Source organism: Monoraphidium neglectum (genome assembly GCF_000611645.1).
Source record: "Monoraphidium neglectum strain SAG 48.87 unplaced genomic scaffold scaffold01018, whole genome shotgun sequence".
In the NCBI taxonomy this organism is placed as follows: Eukaryota; Viridiplantae; Chlorophyta; class Chlorophyceae; order Sphaeropleales; family Selenastraceae; genus Monoraphidium; species Monoraphidium neglectum.
In genome coordinates, this window is record NW_014012610.1 from 1 (window position 1) to 17,621 (window position 17,621).

Here is a 17,621-nt window from a genome sequence, read left to right on the forward strand (position 1 = left end):
CCCCACCCCTGGTCACCTGTGTCTCCAGCAGCTGCTCAGCCGTGAAGTTCCCGTCACGCGACACCTGCCCGGCCTGGTACCAGATCACCTCCACCTTCATTGAACTCAGCACCTGCAGCCAGCCGGCCACAATCTCCAGGTGATAGGGCGCGTGGTTTACGACCGCCACGCGCATCCGCCCCGTGGACCCGTACGCGGCATGCGGGGCCACATGAGCGCCGGCCGCACCGGCCGTAAGCCGGTCAAGGTGCTGCTGCTGCTGGTGCTGCTGCTGCTGCTGGTGCTGCTGCTGCTGCTGTTGATGCTGCTGCTGCTGCCCCGGATGCGTGCCGGTGGCGGGCGCCTGGTGAGCAGCCGCAGCCGCGGGGTGGCCGGGGTTCGCCTGATTTGGCGCTTGCTGCTTCGCATGCGGGTTGCTCTGCTGCAGCTGTGGGTGAGGAGCAGTCACCTGTTGGAGGTGTGCCTGTTGCTGCTGGGCGTGCTGTGCCGCGGCCTTCGGGGCAGGCAGGGGCTTCAACGCCGCTGCGGCTGCGCGCTGCTGCTTCGCTGCAATCACCACTGCGGCTTGATGGTGAGCCGCCGCCGCTGCCACGGCCGCTGCGACGTGCTGCTGCTGTCGTTGTTGCTGCTGCTGCTGCTGCTGCTGCTGCTGCTGCCGCTGCCGGTGTTGCTGCTGCTGCTGCTGCGGCTGCTGCTGTTTCTGCTGCGTCTGTGTCGCCTGCCGCATCGCCGCATCGCGCTCCAGCAGGTGCGCCGCCGCCGACCGCTGTAGCGCCTCGACGTCGCCCTCCCCGCGGCGCGGCTGCCCGGCTGGGTGCGCGCCGGGCAGCTGCCGAGAAGCTCCCGCACCTGTGAGCACCTCGAGCCGCTCTCCTGCATAGCCTGCGGTTGCCACCGCGCGCTGCTGCAGGCCGTAGATCACAGAATACGTGACTAGGGAGGACAGAAGGCATGCAAACAGCAGCGGCGCGGTGCTGCGTGCGGCACGCATGGCCTTGGACCGGCACGTCTGCTGGCCGCCGGGTGCCTGGCTGCCCGGCAGCTGCCCATAGCTGGGCATGCGGCCGTGGCCGGCCGCGCGCGCCGCCATGCCTTTCTTGTGCCGGCGCGCGGCTGCGGTCGCGCAGGCGCCGCCGGCCGCGTCGCCGCCTTCACCCGTGGTGGCGGGCGGCGGTGGGGCCAAGGGGGGGCGGCGGCTGCGCCACGGCGGCCCTGCTGCTAAGGAGCGTCCCTGCGACGAGGCGGACTGCAGGCCGCCGGCGCTCCGCGTTGCTCACGCGTGGCCCTGCTACCGCGCCGCGCTCGTGCCGAGCACCACCACCGGCAATGACCTGCAGCTGCTCACTGCATTCGGCCTAGCTTCGCTCCTGCTGGACTGTTTCCGCCTGACGTGATTGCTGGGAGTGACGGGACTGTGCTGCCTGCAAGTTTGAGTGGGCACCACCGCTGCCTGGCGCCACTATGCAGAGGACAGCTGTGCGCTGCAGTGGCCGGACTGATGCAGCGTGCGCTGCTCGTCTGTTGGTGCTGCACCAGTGGGGTCTCCAGGATACGGCAGTAGTCTCGCAAGTGATTATTCGTGTGTATATACAACTATGCAGTCCCTTCAAACAGCTACAGCAGGTTTCCGACTGTGCAAAGGAAATGCAGGGGGTGCCTGTGATGCCGTGAATTTTCTCAGGGTCGCACTCATAAAGTCGATATCGATTGTGCATATGATGAATGCATCGCTCATTCAATGCTGCTCAGCGTGCTGCGGTTGGGCAACGCTTTTATTCATGCTGCTGCCGCGTGGGGGAGCTCGCGCTCTGCAGAACGGAGCCGCCGATGAGCAGCTGTGTGGGATTTATCGTATGATTTTCGTCTGCTTTACAAGGCTTTACTGCAGTAAAAGTTAGCGGGCAGCCGCACCGTCAGAATGCACATCACTCTCGTCTTAGGCAGCCAGGAACAGCCTTACCACAATGCAGTGACACAACAAGAGTACACAGTAAGGTCCACTACCGTAGGTAGCCTGAGGCATGTCAGCCTGCACCTGCCAAGACTCGCCCCATCCGTGTTGACCAAACCTGTCAGGCATTTGACTGCCAGCCTGTCCCGCCAACCGCTCTGGTAGCCCGTTGTCCCGACAGCAGCAAGCCACATCGCAAGCACACTGGTCACTTTCACCGCCTCTGCCGCGCGCTCGGCTGCGGCAAGCCGGCAGCGCAGCCGCCAGCGGGCGAGGCGGTCGTGGCCGGGCTGGCGCCGCCAGCCGCTGAGCGCAGCAGCTCTGCGTCTGCATTGTCCCGCAGCACGCCGCGCGGCAGGTACCCCTGCAGGTCCCCCGCCTGCGCCAGCAGCCTGCGCCGCTCGCCCTCGACGATGGCCGCGCGGCGCTCCTCCTCGGCACGCCTAGAGGGGGGAGGGAGGGGCAAGGGGGGTGGGAGGAGGGGGGCCAGGTGAGCCAGCAAGCCTGCAAGTCTGGCATCTAGTGGAATTCGACAAGACTGTCCCCACGACATCGTGCCACACGCGCTGATTTCTCGGATTCTTGCGCAGCACGGTGCCAGTGGGCAGGCAATTTTTAGGCTCCCGCTCTGCTGTTCTAGCGCAGTTGTGACTGGTACCGGCACTGCTGCAGCAGCTGCTGTGGGGGAGCGCTCACCGGGCGGCCTCCTCCGCCGCCTCCATCGCCCGCGCGGCCTCAAACATAGCCCGCCGCTCCGCCACCATCGCGTCCACCGCCCGCTTGTGCTCCTGCAGCAATTCAATTATTCAAACGGCCCCAGGTGGGTCGCGATTCGGCCGCAACAACACGCGGGCCTGCAACTCTGGTGATCGGCGACGGGCTCCCAGGCACACGCACCTGGCGCACCCGCCGCTCCCCCCTTCCCCCGTCTCCGCCGGCAGCGCCCCATCACCTGCACCCTCATGCGCCGCCGCTGCGCGTTCATCTGCTCAACGCGGTCGTCCTCCGCGAAGCGCGCCATCGCAGCGGCCCTGAACCTCTCCTCCTCCTCGCGCTCCCGGGCCTCGCGCTCGTCCTGGGCACGGCGCGGCGCGGGCAATGTACCAGAGTCAAAGCATCAATTCTTGGTGCAGCGCGCATCGCATCGGCGCTGTGACGCCGGCTGGGACCCGATGATGCCTCGGCGCAGATTTCACCGTTTGCGGGGATTCCTGTCCCTCCGAAGCTCCCACAGAGCGCCCGGGTGCGGGCCCCACCTGTGGGTGCCCACCACAGGCAGCGGCACCCCCTCGTCACCCATCAACCCCTGGTCACCCATCAACCCCTGGTCACCCATCAACCCCTGGTCACCCATCAAACCCCCATACCGAAGTCGCACCTTGAGCCGCAGCATCTCGGCGTTGGCGGCCATCATGTCCTGCCGCGCCGCCTCGCGCTTCTCCGCCGCCGCCGCCGCGTCGCGCCGCCGCTTCTCGGCCTGCTCCTCCTCGCGCATCATGTCAATGAGGTAGTCCTCCTCGTCCTGGCGCGACACATCAGCACCGGGTGGCGGGAGGTGCGGCGGTTCCGTGAGGCGCGGGTGCAGGGGGGTCGAGTCGATGAGCAAGGGGTGTTTGGAGGAGCGGGTGGGGTATCTGCCGTGTGGTGGTGGTGGTCAGGCCTGGGGTTGGAGGGCCATTGGGGTGTGCGGCCCCCTTGCAGTGTGGGGGACAGGGGAGTCCGCCGACAGGGCCAGTCGTTACTAATCAGCCGCACGATAGCATCATGTGGCCAGGGACTTCTTTCGCACGGTGCACAGGCCGGACACCTGGTGGAAAGAATCAAATCTCGCAGGTGAAAAGGCGTGTCTGGATGATGAATCAATGCTGCTGCTCGCAATGCAGCCGGCCGCAGTTCCACGACGAGGGCGGCACCCCACCTTTGCGCGCTGCTTGGCCTCTGCCTCTAGCCGCAGCTGGTCGTAGATGCGCGCGGCGGCGTCGCGGCGCTCCTTCTGCCGCGCCGCCTCGCGGCCCTCGCGCTCCCGCACCTGTATGTGTGGCACAGAGCAGTGGTGGTGGGGGGGGGCCTGAGGCGCTCTCTGCACCTTTGGGTGCTCAGTGAACCTGGGTGCCGCCAGCTCACATACGACAACATCACCACCAACAGCACCCGTTCATGGACGTAAGTCAACCCCTGGTCAAATGCAGCCAGTCGCCCCCCGCCACGCCGCACCATGCTCCAGTACTCTGCGATTCGCCGGTCCTCCTGAGCCGCCGCCTCCCGCCTGGCCGCCACCTCGGCTTCGTGCTGCTGCAGGTAGTGCGCGATGTACGCCTTGGTCTCGTCCTGCGTCATGGCGGGCAGTGCCCAGGGTTCAGGGCATAGCGCGTCAGGAGGAGTCGGAAGGGGCGCAGTGGGCAGGCAGGGGTGCTCGTACGTTGGGATGCGTCCGCAGAGCGAGCGTTGCTCACACCAGAGTGCGGATGGGCACTTGGGTTTGCAACGTGCGTTGCGGTCACCACACCATTGAAAGGCTGTGGCACTCAGAGAAAGTAGGCTCTGCTGCCTGTGCCGCCGCAAACATGTTCATGCATGTTCGCCCGTGCGCGCCCGTGCGCGCCCGTGCGCGCACCTGCTTTGCGCGTCGCGCGGCAGCCTCCAGCGCGTCCTCCTGCTGTATGCGCCGCACGACCTCGTCCACCATGGCGCGCTCCCGCTGGAACTCCGCCTCCGCCTCCGCCTGCACCTGCAGCCGCTCCTGACAAGGTGTCCGGCAGAGCGCGTTTGCACATGCTCACGCTTGGGTGCGTCTGACTCAGCGTGGACTTGCTGGCGCAACGCAGCATTAAAACAGGTTTCGCTGTGCGCCGCGCGTCGGGCGCGGCGAAAAATGCAGGGTTTGCCTCGACTGCGCCAGTGCTCAACCAGCTGCACACCGAATGAAGGGCTGTGCGCGAACCTGCATCTGCTGCTCCACCACCTTTATGCCCATCTTGCCGGCCGCGCGGCGCGCCGCTTCCGCCTCCTGCTGCGCCAGCAGTCCCTCGGCGTCACGCTGCATGATGACCTGCGCGCACGGCGGGCCACAGGGCAGAGGCCGTGCTCGTTTGCCTCGTGGCGTGCCAAGTTCAACGAGCCCCCACCCACCTGCAAAAGCAGGCGCAGTGTCCCTGCCAGTGTTTCCGGGCCAGAAGCAACAAATGAGTGCAGTACGCCCAATCGCCAGCACCCCCAGGGCTTTTCGCTGCCGCATCCAATGCACGTGCGTGCCGCATTGACCGGGCAACACGTCCCGCCGCACCTGGTCAAATGCCTTGTCGTACTCCGCCTCCCGCGCGGCCAGCTCCGCCTTCTCCGCCAGCTGCAGCGCCCGCTCCTTGTTCACCCGCGCCACGCGCAGCTTTTCACGCAGCCTGCGCGGCGTACCGCATCCGAATGCGTATTGCCTTGTGCCCGCTGGCAGTCGCCTCTGCTCCCTGGTGCCGCAGCTCCGGCTGCAGCAACTACCTGAAGACGGCGCGGTGAGCAAGCAACCTGCAACCATCGCCCGTGCGCACTGTAAACCAGTGTCAAGGCACCAAACCCCCACCAATGAACACGGCCAAACATGCAAGAAGCAGGTCAGTGGCGCCGCTCACTCCCTCAGCTCGGCGCTCTCCTCCCGCAGCCGCTGAACCTCGCGCGCCGCGGCGTCCTCCGCAGCAGCCTGCCTGCTCAGCGCGCCGCAGAGCGCCTCCTCCTCTTCCGCGCGGATGGCTGCCAGCTCGCGCTCGCGGTCGGCCTGTGTGTATGCAGCCGCGGTGCGGCGCGGCGGGGGAACGGGTTGGCTTCCAGAGCAGCACGCTGCTGCTGCCCGCGGGCTTGCTGTCAGTTGCGGCGCGAACATATGGACAGGATCGGCCACAACACACAGTGACACAGACGTAATAAATTGCCGCCGCTGAGCAGCTGCCAGGGCCGTGCGAGGATTATAAATGCAGCGGATGCTTCAGTCTGCGCGCGCATCATTGTGGCGTGGCGTGATGCGCGGCCGCAAGACCACGGACCGTGTAGAGCGCAGCGAGCGCCTGCTGCTCTGCCTCGCGCTCCCGCGCCTCGCGCGCGTGGCGCTTGACGTCGTCCCGCAGCATGTTGCCGCTGACCGCGTCCATGCCGCGCTGCTGGGAGTAGTACCTGGCGCGGCGACACGCGGGGCCAGTCCGCATGGGCAGCGGAGGGGCTTGCACTACGGGCGCACGGCCATGCAGCACAGGTGGCCGGTGTCGCGGCCGCACGGCCACGTCGCTGCCGTGTGCATGTGCAGGCACCCTGCTGCGCCTGATCCAAAGGCTCACTTTTGTATCTCCATCCGTGAGGTCTCCTGCTGCCTCCTTGCAGCCTCACGCTGCTCGTGCGCTGCGGCGCCATCGCGCCGCAGCGCAAGGGCGCGGCGCAAGGGCGAGGCGACGGCATGTGCAATAGAGAGCAGGGGTCAGGCACGGAAGCAGGATGTTTAAAACCTAAATTAGGTCCTGCTCCTCTTGCATTGAAGCTCACCTCTCGCGAGCTGCCCTCGGCTGGTCCCCATTTTTGCGAAGGTCAAACGCGTTTGCGCTGACCCTGGCGAGCTGAATGACCGACTGGATAGTACAGTCGCATCCGCATACAAATAGCGCCACCACGAGGTTGGCTGTGAGGGAGGTAAATGCAGTGCTCTGCACTGCTGATTCAGCTGAGCGGGAGTGACCCAGATCCATCCATCCACCTTGCCGCGTCAGTCACGTCTAAACATCGGTAGCTACCCGTGATAGGATTGTCAATGCTTGGTCTTTTGCTGCTCTTTGGGTGTAGATCTCCTCTGCGATCTTTTCTCTTTGCCCATGCTCCGCTGCCCACTGTGGCCGCGGAGCATTCCAATCACCAGTTGCAGGCAGGTCGAACGATCGGCAGCGGTGATGGTGCGGTGCCGCTGCTTTGGGTGGGGCAGTGGCAGCAGCGGCAGCGGCGACGATGCCGATGCAGGTCCGGCTCAACGGCAGCAGAAGCAGCAGCAGCGACAAATGCAGCAGCAACAGGGTGAGGTGCAGAGTCATGCAGCCGTCCATGCCCCGAAGTTGCGGCGGACGGAGCTGCCGTTGCAGCGGGCGCCCCTCCTCCCAGCAGCAGGGTGCAAGCCGCTGCGTGTCATGAGTTTCAACATACTGGCGGACGGCCTGGCGCAGAACGGCGACTTTGTAAATGTGAGTGGGGTGTGCAGTATGCCTTGGAACAGCACCAGAATGCCATTGCGCGACGCGCCCGTGGCGGCGTTGAAGCTGGCATTTGACCTTGTTTGACCAGGCAACCAAACGCCCTCGTCGCCGTCGCAGGCGCCCCCGGAGGTTCTGGCTTGGGAGTACCGCCTGCCACGCATCATAGAGGTGCGCAAACGCACTCAACCGTAGCAGGGCGGCTGCTAGCTCGCTGCAGTCATAGCCTTGCATCTGGCCCTTCATCTGCCTCCCGCCCACCTGGCGGTGAGCGATCAGCCCAGCGGTTGCAGCGGCGTGTGAGGTTTGCACGCAACGCGTCGCTCCTCAGGCAGCCTGCAATGCAACATTTGGCTGCACACGAACGGCCCTCCCACTCACAAGCTTGCTTGCCACTGTTGGACCTCGCAGGAGGTCGCTGAGGGGCGTTGCGACCTGGTGTGCCTGCAGGAGGCCAACCACTATGGTGCGCAGGGCTGGGCCCGTCACCACCGCGACCTATCAATAACAGAAGATCCAACAGAACGCCTCCAAGCACGAGCAAGAACCCCGCCACTCCGCGTGCCTGCTGTGTATTCACCGCAGCATCAGCACGCAAAACCACCTACAAACGCAAGCACACTCGCACAACTGCTGCACCCGCAGACGAGATCGCCGCAGCACTGGGACAGCAGGGCCTCGTTGGCACCTTCCTCCCAAAGCGCCCCAGCCCCACGGAGCGCTTCGGCGCCCCGCCCGACGGCTGCGCACTGTTCTACCGGGCCAGCCGCCTCTCGCCCGCGAGCCCTGACGGCGCCCCACGCGGCACGCCGTACGCGCAGCCAGGCGGCGGGGGCCCGATGACTCAGGGCTTTGTCGCGGCGACGCTGCGGGACCGCGAGTCGGGGCGCCTGGTGGTGGTTGCGGCCACGCACCTCAAGGCCAAGGACGGCGGCCCCAATGACGAGACGCGGCGGGCGCAGGTGCGTGGACCCTACTGCCCTGTTCGGCTAGCTTCGGGCGGTCCTTGTGATGGTAGATGGTAGGCATGGATTTGGCGGCTTGAGGGGAATGCGTGTCGAGCCGTTCCAGGCATGCGCTCCAGCGTCGACACATGTCTGCCTGCTTGCTTGCTCTTGCCTGCCTGCTGGTTGACACCACTGATTGCTTGCGTCCCCGGCCCCTCAACGCCCAACACTCCAGGCGCAGCAGCTGCTGGACCATGTCGCGCAGGCGCGAGACGCGGCTGCGACTGGCGGGGGTGGCGGCGGTGGGCCTGCGGTGCTGGTGATGGGCGACTTCAACGCCACACGCGGCAGCCCAGCCTGCCAGGTAGGGGGAAGCAAGCCAACATGCTATTTTGTTGGGACCAAGGCAAAGGGCGCGTCTACCTGCCCGCTCATCCAATTACCCGCTTATCTGATCGTCCCCAAACCCTTCCTCAAAGAAGGTAGGTGGGGTGCGTGATCCTGCCGCTACCTGCATGCAGGTGAGCAAACCGTGATTATTGCTCGATTTTCAGCCTCTTCTGCCCCTGCTCCCACCACACGCAGGTTATGGAGCGGCATCCCACCCTGCAGCTGCAGAGCGTCTGGGACGTGCCCTGGGCGGCAGACTTGGGAAAGCTAGGCAGCAGCGGGGGCAGCTCGGGCCAGCATGGCAACGGGACTGTAGTGTGCACTGGGCCGGGGAGTGGCGCGGATGGGTGCATCAGGGATGGGCAGCAGCAGCACCATCACCACAATTGCCAGCAGCAGCCGCAGGAGCAGCCACAACAGCAGCAGCAACAGGAGCATGAGCATGAGCAGCAGCGGGAGGAAGCGGTGGAGGAGCAGGAATTCAGCACTTGGAAGTTCCGCCCCAACGGCGAGGCAAGGCGCATCATAGACCACCTCTACTTCAGCCCGCAGCAGCTGGCGCCCATGGCGCGCTGGCGCATGTTGCGTGCGGCCGAGATCGGCGCGGGCGGCCTGCCGTGTGCGGCGTACCCCTCTGATCACATGGCCCTGATGACTCAACTCGAGTGGCTCACGTAATTCGCGCAAGGCTTTGTTGCTGGGTGGTGTGCGCCTGCGCCTCTTGGCGTGGTGTGATTTTTGTTCTGGTGTTGGTATCTAGCCGCCGTCTGTACCTTTCTAGCCACGCACCGCCCAATTCATCTACGCTGCAACCCTACAAAATGAGAAAATGCCCGGCATGCCGCCCTTTGGTGCCATTGTTCTTGTGGCTGGGTCCGTTACTTTTGTAGTGTAGTGGTACACGTGCTGTTCGTGTGTGCGTGTGTGTGTGTGTGTGTGTGTGTGTGTGTGTGTGTGTATGCGTGTGCGCGCGCAGACAAAGCAAGTTTTACATGTCGGAGTGCCTGGCGTGCAGTGTGACCTGTATAAACGCTGATGCCACCCCGCCACCTCAAGTTATCAACAGCCCCTGCTTGCTGTGCTGGCCATGCAAGGCAACATTCCATGCATCATGGCTAGGCCACACGCATAGCCCACGCGCACCAGTGCAATGACATGCCGGTTACATCATTAATCTCGTCGTCACTTCACCCAGTCCTCCCTGAATGCATCCAAAGGCACGTAGCTGTTCGGCAGCGTCCACTCGATGCTCAGCCCGCGCCGCGCGTGCGACGCGGCCGGCTCCTCCAAACCGGCGCCCGACCCAATGACCGCTTCGACGCGGGCGGCTAAGACCGCCCTGCGCAGGCAGCCGTGGCCTTCAAAGAGGGGGGCCGCGTCGCGCGGCGCGAGGGCGGGGCCGCGCACCGCCAGTTCCCGCAGGTGCGGCAGCCGTGCGAGGAGCGCAGACAGGGCGGGCTTCAGCCCCGCGGCCGTCCCCCAAGGCGCGTCAAGCCCTAAAGCACGCAGGCCCGTCAGGCTCGCGACCGCGCGCAGCGCATGCTCGAGCGCCTGCCCGGCCGCCGCCCCGCCCTCGTCATCGCCGCCGGCGCCCCGAAAAGCGAGCCGAGTATCGAGCACACGCAGCGCAGGCAGCGCCTGCACGAGCCGCGGGGCGTCGCGCGTGTCTAGTTCGCACGAGAGCTCCTGCAGGGCCGCCATGCTGGCCAGCGCCGCCCAGGTGCACTCGGGCCAGGGGGTGGCGCGTGCGGAGCGCCCAGCGGCGTGAATACGCAGGTGGGTAAGACGGGTCAGGCCTGACAGCTCTGAGAGGCCGTGGGCCCCGTTGTCGCCAATTAAGCGCGTGTCAAAGATGGTTCTGAGGACGAGATGCTGCACACAGGGCAGCAGCTGGCCGAGCACGCCAGGCCGCTCGAAAATCCCCTGGCTACACGTCAGATGCGCCCGCACGACTGAGGGCAACACAGCCGCGCTCGCCCCCCACCCGCCCGTGACGTGCGCCACGAGCAGTGTCAGCTGCGGCGCGGCGCGGGCGAGGGGTTCGCACGCGTGGCAGGGCAGCAGCGCCACGCGGAGCTCGCGCAGCCGCGGCCAGGGCGCGGCCCAGAGGCTCTCGGGCAGGGCGCAGCTGGCGCGGAGCGATGCGAGGCAATCGCGGGGCAGCGCCGCCCAGGCCGCCGCCTCGTCAGCGCCGTCGTCGCGGGAGAAGGGATGGGCTGCGATGGAGGGGGGTTGGCGTGCGTGCCCCTGTAATAACCTCTGCAAATGTCTCGGCGGTAATGTTGGGTGGTTCCAACTTCGGCAGGTGTACATGTCCTCACGCGCTCGATTTCACCAAACCCGGCCCATGCACGCACGGCGCAAGCACGTCCATGAGCAGTTGAGCACGCATGCACGCAAGCTTGTGCCCGCACGCGCGCGCGCACACACACACACACGAACACACACGCACGCGCGCACACACACACACCCCACACACACACGCTCGCGAGCACACACGCGCAATCGCAGCACGCGTAGACCTGGAACACCCATGCACTTGATTGATCGGTGCATCACATCAAAGCCAACAGCACACTACCAGCACTAGCAGCACCAGCAATGGCAGCACCCTCACCTCCAGCAGCGCCCCGCCACCGGGTCGGCACCGCAATCTCAGTGGCATCCGGCACCAGCCGCAGCAGCGCCACCACCGCGGCCGCGCTGCCCTGCAGGAGCCGCAGGTCAAGGGCCGCCACCCTGGACAGGGTTGCCGCCGCCTCGCCGGCCCGCGGGCCGGCGGGCTGGAAGCAGGTGAGAAGCCGGCGGACTTCGAAATCGTAGAGAGCTGTCAGCCGCAGAGTCCGGATGTTTGGAAATCGAGAGAAGTCGGGGCGGCCGCGCTCGGCGCCGGCGTTGTCGGCAGTCAGGGCCATGATCAGGCCGCGGCCCAGGTGGGCGCGCGACGCGGTGTCGAACAAGCGGCAGGCCAGCCTCGCGCTGTGCAGGTCGGCGGGTGCCAGCCACCTCAGCACCTGGCCCGCCAGCTCGACGCAGACGTCATCCAGGCTGCTTCCTGCCATCCTGTCATCAAGGACATGGTAATCGCATCGACGGCGCCCAAGGGCGCGTCAGGGAGTGTCGATGAGAGGCTGCTGTGCGGCGCTGCAAGCGCTCCGTTGTTTTTGTGCCACGGCAAGGCTCCAACTTGCGCGCGGCAGCAGTGGCTCACCCCGTCTGCTCGGTCCCAAATCGTACCACAGAATGGCACTCAGGCGCTGAATATGGACGCGATTTTCCCGATATGGCTCGGAGGCTGATGGTAGATCGTTGACAATTTCACGGAGATCGTGACTCGTCACGGTATATGATGCCGTCTGCTGTGGCTTTCTCGGACCAGGAGATCGTCACGCGGATGGCGCGCGTGCCCCAAGTCCCATGCTGCGCAGCAGCAGTATGTTGGATGTGGGCTCCGGTAACGCACCGAGGTACCCACCAGCTCACCGAGGTACTGCGCCGGCGCACATGGAAAGGTTGACTCTGAGTGCTCCGATTGAAATGTCGCCCTGCAATGCACACAGGCCAGACACAGTGCGCCGTATACGGAATCACTACAATGTCCTTTCAGTCGTCGCGCACTTCTCGATGGAACCAGGGTATCGACCAGCAGGTGCATGTTGACCAGGGCAGATGTGCTGCCCGTCATTGTTTGCATCCTCCCATAGGCTTCCAGGAACGGGCAACATGACGTTGAATAGAGATTTACACGCTATTTGAACAGCCGCGGCGCGACGTCCGATGCAAGCAGCCGGCACACCGCGCCCGCGTTTGGCGGCGGCAGCTTCCCCGCCTCGGGCTCCACCTCAGCGCTGTCCTCCAGGCCTATGTCAGGTGTGATGCCCACCTATTGCCAGAATGGGAGGGTGATGGGAGGGGGCGGACAGGCGAGGGTGTCAGGGCGCCCTAGGAGTGCAGCCAGGGTTGTGAGGGCTTGCAAGTCTAGGCAAGCCCGCCGACACTCTGGAGGCCGCCAGCTTCGCCAACGCCCCAACCTTGCAACTCTGATAGAAAAGACACCAGTCAACACGTGTGACCATACGTACTCAGTCTTCCTTCCCGCACGCACCGACGCATGCACGCGTGTACACATGCATGCACGCACGCAGGTGCACCTGGGCGCACGCATGCACGCCCGCGCGAGCGAGCGCACGCGCACACACACGCACACACACAGATGCGCAAACGCGCACACACACACACACACACACACACACACACACACACACACACGCACGCACGCACACACACGCACGCACGCACACACATACACACGCATGCACGCGCGCGCCCTCCCTTGACATACACGCCCACACACGCACCTTGTTGATGTCTATGCCCAGGGGGGTCTGGTAGCGCGCCAGCGTGATGGCCAGCCCCGAGCCATCACTCAGGTCCACAATGGTCTGGATCAGCCCCTTGCCAAAGGTGGTGCCGCCCACGATGGTGGCGCGCTTGTTGTCCCGCAGCGCGCCCGCCAACACCTGAGCGAGGGGGGGGGGTTGTGAGGAGCGTGGACTGCGTGCAAAAAAGAGCAAGGCTGAGAGGACACGGGCGCAGCCGCACACACAAGACACTCATTCATTTCGTTGTGGAGCAACTTCTGCGGATACTAAATCATGTTGTGTGCTTGACAAAATGTTGAAATAGTCAGGGTGCAGTCATGACTGATTGCAGGGATAGTAATGTGCGACAGCACCACACCTCGGCGGCGCTGCCGGTGCCCTTGTTGACCAGCACCGACAGCGGTGTCGACGCGTCGAGGGCGTTGCCGTCCGCTGAGTAGATGTCCCTTACGCCCTGGCTGTCGGCGATGAGGACGATCTCGCCGCGGTCCACCCACATCCGCGCCACCGCCACGCCTGCAAAGCGTGCGTGCGTGCGTGCGTGCATGCGTGCTTGTGTGTGTGTGTGTGTGTGTGTGTGTGTGTGTGTGTGTGTGTGTGTGTGTGTGTTTGTGTGTGTGTGTGCGCGCGTGCACATGCGTGGGCGCACGCATGCGGCCGAACTATTGGTGCGTACGTGATTGTGCATGCACACATGGGTTTGTCAGTGCTGCTTTCGGGCTTCTGGGGCCCAAGCTTTGAGTTCCGCCCTGGTAGAGAGTCCACACGGCCCAGACGGCACCAAAAGCAGACACCCAGTCACGGCTGACGCAAGCGAAGGCGGGTTCAGGTGCGCGTGCAGGTAGCGGCCACCTGCTGCCGGACGCACCAGCGGGGAAGAGGCCGCCGCCGTTGCTGCGTATGTCCAGGACGTACGCGTCCACCCCCTGCTTCTTGAGGTCCTGGATGGCCGCCTGGGTGGCTCCGGCCGTGTTGCCGTTGAACGTGGCCATGCGGATGTACCCGACACGGCCGGGGGCGGAGGCGCCTGCGGGGAGGGTGGCGTACAGAGTTCGCCTGGCAGCGCTGGTGCTCTTGCTGCCGCTGGTGCTTGGGATAGTGGTGGTGCTGCTGGTGCGAGCCTGGTGCGGGCGCTGGTGCGGGTGCGGGCGCTTGTAGACATTGCCACATGGAGGTTGCCACTGCCATACACACACATGCTACCCAGGACGGTCAGCAGTGAGCGGTCGAGTGAGGGGTTGCGCCTGGTGTGCGTGCAGCCACACCCGCCCGCCGCACCTGGCGGCAGGGAGGCCGGGTTGACGCCGCTGCAGACCTCATACGCCACGGGCACAATGGTGACGCGCCGCCGCGCCACCGCCACGTCCCGCGACGGCCGCCCGCTGGAGCGGATGCGCAGGATGACCTGCAGGATTGCGTCACAGCGACAGCCTCGTCCATGGGCCGCACATAGGGTTGGTGCATGAGGCGATGCCAGCAGACGAGGCCGGCACGCCCACAAACGCCACCACGAACCGGGCTCCCGTTGGTGTTCCTCCCCATCCAGGCCTCGTGCCTGCTCCCATGCCGACACCCCCTTTAAACTCCCTCCAAAGCCATGTCCGCTTCCACGGCGCTCACCTCTGACCCCTCCTCCCCCTGCAGCAGGTCTGACACTTCGTACAGCGACAGCCCCTTGGTGGGCGTGCCCGCGATGGCCTCGATGACGTCACCGGCCCTGATGCCTGCGCCCTCTGCAGGGCCGCCGGGCGCGGGCGTCACGACGGCCAGCTCGCTGCCGGCCTTCGAGTCCGTGAATGTCACCTCCACGCCCACACCCGTGACGGCGCCTTAACGGGGGTTGTCAGGGGTGAGGGGCTGAGACAGGGAGCGGTTGTGGCCAGGCTGGCGGCAGGTCGCAGGGAGGATCAAGGGTTGGGACAACGCCGTGGCGCCGCCCGCAGGAGCACAGGGCGCCAGGCAGGATGTGGCGGGGTCCCAATGGTTTGCGTGCTCCCGGCGGAAAAGAGGCCCCTGCAGGCAGCGTCCAGCGCAGGCAAGTGTGAGCCCGCCGGCGCATGCGCACCGGCCGTGCCGCGCCGCAGCGCCGCGAGGCGCTCGGGCTCCAGCCACCGCATGAAGGGGTCATCAAGGGACGCAGCCAGGCGGCGGATGGCGTCGTGTGTCTGCTGGCGGTTGTTCATGGGCACCTTCTTGAGATAGTCCTCCTTTACCTGCGGGCGGCGGGAGGGGCGGTGTGCGCTGACACTGCGTGTGTGACAGCGACGAGGTAGGAAAGCAGTAATGGGGTCGAGTCGGTGTTGAGGCAACCACCAAGCGGGTGCTACAAGCAAGGGGATGGCCGAAAGGGGTTGTCGCTGGCTGCCGCTTCGCCCCGCTGCTTTGAATGATCTGTTCGTCCCTGCACTCGGCGGAAGTCTTGGCGCATGCGGCCCCTCGCCCCCCGAGCGGTGCGTCCCCGCCCACCCTGAACCAGCTCTGGCCGTTGAAGCCCTTGTCCACGTACGCCTTGTCGATGGTGCGCCACGCCTGGTGTGATATCAGGGTGGTGTCAACGCGAGCGTCGCAGGCTTGTAATCGACATATCGACGCCAAGGTTGTCAAACTCAGACGCCAGCGAAAACACACACCAGCGGCTGTGCCAGCGCGCTGCCACAGTCCGAAGCACTCAATGATAACAGGGCGCCATAGCACTCCCCCTTTTTCCCCCTTGTCCCCCGTTTCCCATCTGGACCCCTTTGACCCAGGCCTCTTTCATCCTGCCAGGCTCGAGGCTATTTTGCCATGCTGACACTTAAAAGCAGTGATGCGCGCGCACCTCAAGGAATAGCAGCTGCTCGGTTGTCACCGCCTGCGCGTCAGGCAGGCAGCTGCCGCCCACGAACGCCACCGCCAGCGCCGCCGCGGCCGCCCGCGCCAGGCCCTGCGGTTGCAACCGCCGCATTACTCAGATAGCTCGGCAGGCAGCAAGGGCTGTCGGCAGGCAGCAGTCAGACCTCAGCATCAACTCGTAACCCCCCCCCTTGTGCATTGCCGTGGGTCACGCATTGCGTGCGACTTCTCTGCCCACCTGCTTCAAGGCGCCCAACCATTCGGGTGCCGACGTCTGCTGGGCACCAGCATGCAAGGGCACATTGCTCTGCTGCGGCTTGCTCTCCTGCTGCTGCTGGTGCTGCTGCTGCTGGCGCTGCTGCTGCTGCTGCCGCTCCTGGCCTTGCTGGTGATGCTGCGACCGGGATGCGCCCGCCGCGATGCAGGTGCGCCTGCGAGCAGGGCGGCGCGCACCACAGGTTGATGGGGAGGGCGGCGGCAATGGGACCCTGGCCCGCGCGGCCAATGGGCTACGCTTGGGGGCACCATGTCGGCGTCCTACCTCCTAATTACTCGCTGGTTGTTTCTACAAGGCCGCGGTCCTGAGCTGCAATGCTGCTGAGGAGCGATTTTCATGGTGCAGCGGTGCCCGTGCTTCGAAAATGTATGACCGTGGATACGAAGCTGCACTTAAGGTCTTCGCTCGTTGTTTGTTCATGTTGTGCTCACGTCAGCGATCGTTTTGACTTCGCTCAGGTTCTGTTCGAGACAAGCTATCGCTCGGTACAGAAAAGGGCAATGCAAGATCGTGTACAATTCTAATCGGTGTACAGATTAGACAGACTATTACAGATCACACCGTGCTGGGTTGATCTCAGCTCCCAGAAGGATCCCTGTATATACCGCGGAAGCCCTGACATTGTCATGTCCGGTAAGTTGTCTTGAGGTTCTGACGGTGCAGTGAGGCCCGTTGCGACCCACCGCAGCACCTGTTTGTGCTGCGTCGCGCACAGCGCCTGAGCTGCCCTGCGCGTCGCGCAGACTCCGACGAGTGGAATGCGGGAGCAGAGGAGGAGGACGATGATGATGACGACGATGATTCGGACGCATCCGTAGACTCCGACGACGCATCGGACAGCTCGGGCGCCAAGAAGCGGCGCCGCAAGCCCGCGCCGGCCGCGCCCCGATCCCGCGCCCCCTTGCGCGGCCGCGGCGCCGCGGCTGGGAGCGCGCGCAAGCCGGCACGGCCGCCAGCCAAGCGGCGACGCAAGAACGACGACAGCGACGAGAGCAGCGAGCAGTCGGACGAGGATGCTGCCTCTGACGACGACAGCGGTGGCTTCGCGCCCAAGCGGCGCCGCACGCCTGCGCCAAAGCGCAAGACGCCCGCAGGCAAGGCGCCGGCCGCCAAGCCACCCGCGGCGCGGCGCAGGGGCAGCGGCGGCGGCGCGCCGCGACGCCGAGCGGCGTATGAGGGTGACTCAGAGCTTGATGAATCTGAGCCGTCCAGCCTAGGCTCTGATTTTGAAGAGGACAGCGGCTCAGGCGGGGGCGGCCGGCGCGGCGGCGGCGGCGCCCCCGCAAAGCGCAGGGCTGCGCCCGCAAAGCAGCAGCGCAGGCCGGACGCCACGCCGGCCGCGGCGCCGGTGCAGCGGGCGGAGCTGCAGCAGCAGGGCGCGGTGGAGGCGGCGCGGGCGGCCGCGGCGCCGCCTAAAAAGGTGCGGCTGCGCCTCAAGCAGGGCGGCCGCGGGGTGCAGCCCAAGGCGGCACCCGGGGTCGACGCCGCAGCGTCGGCGCCGCTGCCAGCAGCGGCGCCAGTGCCTGTGTCACTACAGCAGCAGCAGCAGCAGCAGGCCGCGCCGCAAGAGGCGCCGACGCCGCAGCGGCGCCGCATGGTGTTGAGCGAGGATGAGGACGACGACATTCCCCC

The 17,621-nt window shown here is 65.6% G+C and overlaps 7 protein-coding genes across 7 annotated transcripts; 3 read left to right on the plus strand and 4 right to left on the minus strand.

Annotated features, from left to right (window-relative positions):
• Nucleotides 1-16: 16 nt before the first annotated feature.
• Nucleotides 17-1,060, minus strand: MNEG_6328 (hypothetical protein; the record flags this gene model as incomplete). The annotated part of the gene is made up of 1 exon (XM_014045192.1): nucleotides 17-1,060. A coding segment is annotated over one exon (1,044 nt), but the record flags the coding sequence as incomplete, so codon positions are not given.
• Nucleotides 1,061-1,088: 28 nt separating this feature from the next.
• MNEG_6329 (hypothetical protein) lies at nucleotides 1,089-1,394 on the plus strand (the record flags this gene model as incomplete). Its single annotated transcript, XM_014045193.1, has 1 exon — nucleotides 1,089-1,394. The coding sequence occupies one exon, from the start codon at nucleotides 1,089-1,091 to the stop codon at nucleotides 1,392-1,394; it is 306 nt and encodes a 101-aa protein (XP_013900647.1).
• Nucleotides 1,395-2,165: 771 nt separating this feature from the next.
• Nucleotides 2,166-6,500, minus strand: MNEG_6330 (flagellar associated protein; the record flags this gene model as incomplete). Its single annotated transcript, XM_014045194.1, has 13 exons — nucleotides 2,166-2,394; nucleotides 2,648-2,739; nucleotides 2,904-3,026; nucleotides 3,330-3,473; nucleotides 3,870-3,980; nucleotides 4,166-4,279; nucleotides 4,566-4,691; nucleotides 4,893-5,000; nucleotides 5,235-5,346; nucleotides 5,572-5,714; nucleotides 5,980-6,106; nucleotides 6,268-6,328; nucleotides 6,470-6,500. 13 exons carry the CDS (start codon nucleotides 6,498-6,500, stop codon nucleotides 2,166-2,168), a joined length of 1,521 nt encoding a protein of 506 aa, XP_013900648.1.
• A 598-nt stretch (nucleotides 6,501-7,098) lies between these two features.
• On the plus strand, nucleotides 7,099-9,176 carry MNEG_6331 (putative Nocturnin; the record flags this gene model as incomplete). The annotated part of the gene is made up of 6 exons (XM_014045195.1): nucleotides 7,099-7,152; nucleotides 7,282-7,332; nucleotides 7,573-7,627; nucleotides 7,807-8,123; nucleotides 8,344-8,472; nucleotides 8,694-9,176. The coding sequence occupies 6 exons, from the start codon at nucleotides 7,099-7,101 to the stop codon at nucleotides 9,174-9,176; spliced, it is 1,089 nt and encodes a 362-aa protein (XP_013900649.1).
• A 504-nt stretch (nucleotides 9,177-9,680) lies between these two features.
• On the minus strand, nucleotides 9,681-11,560 carry MNEG_6332 (hypothetical protein; the record flags this gene model as incomplete). Its single annotated transcript, XM_014045196.1, has 3 exons — nucleotides 9,681-9,837; nucleotides 10,483-10,714; nucleotides 11,116-11,560. 3 exons carry the CDS (start codon nucleotides 11,558-11,560, stop codon nucleotides 9,681-9,683), a joined length of 834 nt encoding a protein of 277 aa, XP_013900650.1.
• Nucleotides 11,561-12,246: 686 nt separating this feature from the next.
• MNEG_6333 (carboxyl-terminal processing protease) lies at nucleotides 12,247-15,824 on the minus strand (the record flags this gene model as incomplete). The annotated part of the gene is made up of 9 exons (XM_014045197.1): nucleotides 12,247-12,381; nucleotides 12,857-13,018; nucleotides 13,239-13,396; nucleotides 13,749-13,907; nucleotides 14,159-14,285; nucleotides 14,501-14,709; nucleotides 14,946-15,093; nucleotides 15,347-15,409; nucleotides 15,699-15,824. The coding sequence occupies 9 exons, from the start codon at nucleotides 15,822-15,824 to the stop codon at nucleotides 12,247-12,249; spliced, it is 1,287 nt and encodes a 428-aa protein (XP_013900651.1).
• A 791-nt stretch (nucleotides 15,825-16,615) lies between these two features.
• Nucleotides 16,616-17,593, plus strand: MNEG_6334 (hypothetical protein; the record flags this gene model as incomplete). Its single annotated transcript, XM_014045198.1, has 3 exons — nucleotides 16,616-16,622; nucleotides 16,733-17,409; nucleotides 17,480-17,593. The coding sequence occupies 3 exons, from the start codon at nucleotides 16,616-16,618 to the stop codon at nucleotides 17,591-17,593; spliced, it is 798 nt and encodes a 265-aa protein (XP_013900652.1).
• Nucleotides 17,594-17,621: the final 28 nt, after the last annotated feature.